The sequence below is a fragment of the Lagopus leucura genome, unplaced genomic scaffold, assembly GCF_019238085.1.
Source record: "Lagopus leucura isolate 7727_CA_CO unplaced genomic scaffold, USGS_WTPT01 27-6_obj-0_obj, whole genome shotgun sequence".
Classification (NCBI taxonomy): domain Eukaryota; kingdom Metazoa; phylum Chordata; class Aves; order Galliformes; family Phasianidae; genus Lagopus; species Lagopus leucura.
This window is the reverse complement of record NW_024964040.1, coordinates 29,048-34,874: the sequence shown is the minus strand read 5'-3', so window position 1 is coordinate 34,874 and position 5,827 is coordinate 29,048. Positions and strand designations below refer to the sequence as shown.

General features: G+C 61.7%; 1 protein-coding gene across 1 annotated transcript; it reads left to right on the top strand.

Annotated features, from left to right (window-relative positions):
• Positions 1-3,600: 3,600 nt before the first annotated feature.
• On the top strand, positions 3,601-5,256 carry RAX (retina and anterior neural fold homeobox). Its single transcript, XM_042891793.1, has 3 exons — positions 3,601-3,871; positions 3,965-4,197; positions 4,566-5,256. The coding sequence occupies exons 1-3, from the start codon at positions 3,601-3,603 to the stop codon at positions 5,016-5,018; spliced, it is 957 nt and encodes a 318-aa protein (XP_042747727.1). The 3' UTR covers positions 5,019-5,256.
• Positions 5,257-5,827: the final 571 nt, after the last annotated feature.

The following is a 5,827-nucleotide window of genomic DNA, read 5'->3' as shown; positions in this document are numbered from 1 at the left end:
AAAATGTGCCTGGGACATCCTGAAAATCTTATTGAAAGCATCTGGTGGTTTAAAGGAGCTAATTAAGTTCGTAAGCACATACAGGATCAGCGTTTTTGTGGTTTAAAGGGTCAGAGAAGAAAGTACAGTCAGAAACAGCAAACGAGTGATTAACGAGATTCCAAAATGCGGTCTGGGTCAGCGGGGCTGGAGGCGGCTGGAGGATGGGATGGGTGGGATGAGAGCCCCCTGCCCACAGCAAGGGAGGCTTCCTGGCCCAGTACTGGGCACAGCTGAGCTGATCTGCTGCTGGCAGGGCCCACAGTGCCTTAGGCACCATTTTTAGAGCCAGAGACATAAAAAGCTTCAGCCAGGCACGGCAGGGTCAGGTCACACGAGGTGCTGGACGGCATCCTGGCTGTAGCGGCCCTGGGTGGTGGGAGCTTACAGCATGTGGTCACCGAAACCTCAAGACCAGCACTGCCAGGTGCTACTAACCCTAACCCAAAACCAGTGCAATGCAATGCAATCCTAACCCTAACACAAATGCAATGCAATGCAATGCAATGAAACGAGATGCAGTGCGATTCAGTGCAATGCAGCGCAGTGCAACCATAACCCTAACACCACCAGTGACCTGCAGGCAGCAGCAGCTAGCTTGGGGGTGAAGTCAGAGGACCCCAGCAACGGCAGGGCCAGCAGCATGCCCACCTCCTGCAGCCATCAGCAACCAGTATGGAGCTTGGGGCACAGAGGCCCCCGAGCTGGGCAGAGCCATCAGCTGCAGCAGTACAGCATTTCCCCAGGGGAGGCATTCACAGAGCTCAGCACTGAGCCGTGCAGAGCCCTGGGGGTCAGACAGTGGGGCAGCAAAGCAGACAGGCAGCACACTGACTGCTCCAACTCAATGTATACGAATACACCACCACGTTTATGCATGCCTCAACCCCATGCATATAAACACCTGAAGGGATGACGCGATGAAGGCGCAGGCAGGTCTTTGCAGTGTTGCCCAGTGCACTGGGCACAGCCTGGAGCTCAGCAGCAGCCCTTGCCCCCAGCAGCACTGGGCAGTGCTGGAGCTGCGCTGGGACTGGGAGCTGGGGGCTGCTCCACGGGGACCTGCAAAGCCCCCCAGCACGGGGCTGTGCACAGTGCTGGGGCAGTGAGAAACCGGAGGGACAGAGGGCTTTGCCCATCCCAACCAGTTAATGGGTCTCTGATTCCAATTCTAAGGGTAATAAAAGGCCTTTCTCCAAATCCTGACATAGAATACTTCCTCTCCTGACAGGCAGGCACTGCACGTCTGTGTTCTGTGCACATGTGTGCACAAACTCACATGTATGCATGCGCGCGCACCTGTGTGCATGTGTGCACATGTGTGCATGCCTGTCTGTGTGTGTGTGTGTGCAGAGGAGCAGATTAAAGGCATTAGGTCACATGGGAGCTACTGCTGGTCGGGCCCTACCTGGGATTTGTGTTCTTACAGTTAATAGGATCGCTAGAGCTCAAGGCCGTCATCCCATCAAGATAAATGTCTCTGGTGCCCACTTTTAAGCAATCCGAATTCAATTAGGCTAATTGGAAAACAAGTAAAGAAGGATTGCATTAATATAGCCTTACAGCATGAACCTCCACTCCCCTGCTCCGGAGGGGCACATCAGCAAGGTGAGCCCAACGCCTGAGCTCATTGGGTAACACAGAGCAATCAGCAAACAGGGCACAGGCTCCTGATAACGAACACTCCCCTTTTCACCTTGCTCCCACCTTCCTCTCCACGATTTGCTGTGCTGTCCATCGCTCAGGGCAGTGATCCTTGCTGCACAGAGCGACGGACCCACCTGCAGGCTGATCTCATTACTCCCATTCAACAGAAAGAAAAGACCACAGGAAAGGAAGCAAAACCCACGACATTTTATGCGCTGGTTTCGTGGCTTGAAGCTCCACGCCATACGCTTCTCTCAAAAGCATCAACAGGAGCAAAATCATTCCCGTTTCAGATTTCATTCTGCATCCGCAGGAAGGAGGTATAGGGGGCAGGTATGGGGATACGTACACCTCTTTGGGAGAGGAAGTATTTTGCTGCATGTCACGTTATGATTAATAGCAATAACAGGTGCTCAAGAGGAAGCAATTGCACCAGGACCCAGTTCCCCTCATGGGGACTTTACTGCCAGCCCAGAGTCTGCAGCAGGGCTATGCAGCTTCACCTCACCTTGCTGTCTGTCTCCTTTCCCACTAAGACAGGCAAAAAAAAAACCAAAAAAACACAACTCCCGAGCATGCCCAGATCTTCTGGAGAGCCAGACATGTTTTGCGCTGGTTGTGAGTGCCATAAAAACCCAGCTCCGAATTACAAGAAATTAGGGACATTGCACAGTTCATTCATCTTCATTAATAGAGTTCTTGGGAAATACACATGTAGATTAAAGGAACACAATGGCCCCTGGCTGATTGCTTTGAGTACCCTCCAATGCCCCTCCAATGGTATTGACTTGCTTTTTATATTGCGCACAAAAGCCACACTAACCTTTTCTTGCTTCTTCTGTTGGCCTCTTCCCTCCTTGCCAATGGATGGCTGAGCTGTTTCTGTACACCTCCCCCCCCTCCCCATCTCTTCCAAGCAGCAGTTGGTGACGGACAACCCCACCTGCAACTCTTAGGAGAAGCTGAGCAGTGCTGGAAGGAATAAACTCTGGGACATCAGCCCATAAACCTTAAAAAGGTGTGGGCAAGGGCAGAAGGAAACGCTGCGAAGTGGGAGGAGGACACAGACCTGAAGGGACAGCCCTGCCCTCTTAACCCCCAGTCCCACGTCCTCCGCAGGGTATGGGGATGCAGAACCAGCTCTTCTCCTGTCGGAAGCAATACCAGCAACTTGGAAACTGCTCCCATAAATGTTCTCTCGAGACTTCCTCAGGAAGAGAGCTGAAAGGTTGAGGGCAGCTCCTCCAGAGCCCATTTTCACTCAGTCTGTAAACACGATTTCGAAGGCAGTCAGACTCAGAGGGAGCACCCCGACAGCAGCAGCTTTTTCCCCGCAGTGCGTTTTATTCTGTGCGCTTAACCACCGGGCAGTGCCACGGCAAAACCGCCCCGAGGCCGACGTGCCTTCCAAACTCACGGGACAGGCGCAGGCTGCGGCTCGGAGCCGACTGCCCAATGGCTTCTGACCCAGACAGCCCGGTGCTCCCGTTCCAGCGCAGCCCCGTCGCGGAGCGCCCTTCCCGGGCCGGTTCTCGCCGTCTGCCGTACCACGACGGTTTCCGACGGCGCTCGGCCGCCTCCGGGTCCGCAGCCGCGGGTCGCGTTCGGCTGCCCTGCCGCGGCCAGCCCCATCGGCAGCCGGGGGCCGCCCCGCCCCGCGAGCCCCGAATGGCATCGCCCGGGGCCGCCCGGAGCCGGCGGGGCGTGGCGGCAGGGTGGGGGGGGGGGGGGGGGCCGGGGGGTTCCGCCGGCGGGGCTCTGGGGATGCCCTGCCTCCCCCCGCCGGGCCGGAGCGGCGCGGGGCCTCGCCTTCCCCGTCGCCCACCGCCCCTCGGCACTCCTCCCCCGCTCCGAGGAGGGCAGCCCGCCGCGTCGCGCAGTGCCGTGCCAGTGCCGCCCCGGGCCGGCCGCCCCATGCACCCTCCCGGCTCCCCGCTCGCCATGGCCGAAGGCGCTTTCTCTCTGTCGGCTCCGGCGGCGCGCAGCCCCGGGGGGAACCCGTCGAGGCTGCACAGCATCGAGGCCATCCTGGGGTTCACCAAGGATGACGGCCTCCTGGGCCCCTTCCAGCCCGACGGCGGCGCCGGCAGCGCCAAAGAAGCGGCGGACAAGCGGGGACCGCGGCACTGCCTCCCGAAGGGACCCGCGGAGCCGCCGCCGGCCGAGCACCAGGGCCGCTTCCAAGGTGAGCGCGGCGGGCGGCGGACGCGTGTCCCACGCCCCGGGGAGGGCCCGGAGGCGGCCGCCCCGCCGCTCACCCGTCTGTCTCTCCCCGCAGAGCCGTACTGCCCGGGCAGCGCCAGCCCCGAGCTGCCCGGCGGCGGCGGCGGAGGCGACGGGAAACCGTCGGACGAGGAGCAGCCCAAAAAGAAGCACCGGCGGAACCGCACCACTTTCACCACCTACCAGCTCCACGAGCTGGAGCGCGCCTTCGAGAAGTCGCACTACCCCGACGTGTACAGCCGCGAGGAGCTGGCCATGAAAGTCAACCTGCCCGAGGTCCGCGTGCAGGTAACGCCCGCGCTTCGGCTGCCGGCGGTCCCGCACGGTTCGGCTCGGCTCGGCTCGACCCCGCGTTCTGTCCCCCGGAAGCCCCGGCCCGGCGCTGCGCACTCGCGGCGGCGGCTGTCGATGCCGCTGTCCCGGCTGTCCCCGGCCGGGATGAACCGCGGAGACCCGCCGGGCCGCTTTCCGTCTGGGCGGCCTCGGTTGAGGGCTCCCAGGCACGGCGGCCGCCGTTTCTCCCCCGTGTCCCTACCGGGCGCTGCGTGCCGGTACGGCGGACGGCCGGGGAAGGCAGGACGGCTCCGCCGCGGGGCTGGCACTGCTCTGCGGTCACCGATGCCGCGCCGCTCCGAATAACGCGGCTGTGCTTGCAGGTGTGGTTTCAGAACCGTCGGGCCAAGTGGCGGCGGCAGGAGAAGCTGGAGGTGAGCTCCATGAAGCTGCAGGACTCTCCCATCCTCTCCTTCAGCCGCTCCCCGCAGGCGGCCCCGGTGGGTGCGCTGGGCAGCAGCCTGCCGCTGGAGACGTGGCTCGGTCCGCCCGTGCCCGGCGGCGCGGCCCTGCAGAGCCTGCCCGGCTTCGCGGCCCCTGCTCAGGGGCTGCCTGCCAGCTACACACCACCGCCCTTCCTGAACTCTCCGGCCGTGACCCACGCGCTGCAGCCCCTGGGAGCCATGGGGCCGCCGCCGCCCTACCAGTGCGGGGCTGCCTTTGTGGACAAGTTCCCCCTGGACGAAGGGGACCCGCGCAACACCAGCATCGCCGCCTTGCGCATGAAGGCCAAGGAGCACATCCAGTCCATCGGCAAGCCCTGGCAGACCATCTGAGCTCCCTCCCTTCGCTGGGTTGCGGCTGCTGAGAGCACCGGTTGCCGGGAGGCCGTGGGACGCCCCCGACCCGCTCCGTTGCCGACATCGTCCGCGTCCCGACTTTGTATTTCGTGGTCCTCTGAACCCCCTGTGCCGTGTGTCCCGCAGAGCTGGGGCTGGGCTGTAGTTTAGGAAAAGCTCTCCCACTCTCCCTTGTTGGCTGGATGCTTAGGTCGCAATAAAAGCTGCTGTAGAGCGCAAGAGATGCACGGAGTGCCTGGGAGCTGTGACCCGCAGGGTGCGGGAAGGGTCCTCTGCTTTTGTGCCATTCAGTGGCACCGCTGGCTTGCAGGGTGTGTGCACTAAGGGGCTGCCAGGGCTACCAGCCCCTGGGGTCCTCCTGTCCCTCAGTGTGGCCGTGGTGCTCCCTCAGCCGCCACGGAGCTCTGCCAGGGTTGTGGCCCAGTGGTGCTTCCCATCCTCGCACAGTTTTGCAGGGTGGCCTGAGGTCCAGATGTCCTTTGCCACCTCACCCTGTGCTTCTGGCCCACACTGACCCCAGAGAAAAGGACTGACAGATCCTGCAAGCCCTGTGCTCCCCGGTGACTGCACAGGCAAGGGGATGGCTGTGCCGTGGGGCTGAGAGCTGTGGGACTGAGAACTGTGATCTGAACAATGTGGGGCTGAGAGCTGTGGGGCTGAGAGCTGCGGGGCTGAGTGCTGCGGGACTGAGAGCTGCAGGACTGAGAGCTGTGGGGCTGAGAGCTGCGGGGCTCAGTGCTGCGGGACTGAGAGCTGTGGGGCTGAGAACTGCAGGGCTGAGAGCT

Coding starts and splice junctions, on each gene's coding strand:
- RAX (XM_042891793.1), top strand. CDS start 3,601: ATGCACCCTCCCGGCTCCCCGCTCGCCATGGCCGAAGGCGCTTTCTCT. Junction 3,872..3,964: donor GCACCAGGGCCGCTTCCAAG/GTGAGCGCGGCG, acceptor CTCTCCCCGCAG/AGCCGTACTGCCCGGGCAGC. Junction 4,198..4,565: donor TGCCCGAGGTCCGCGTGCAG/GTAACGCCCGCG, acceptor CTGTGCTTGCAG/GTGTGGTTTCAGAACCGTCG.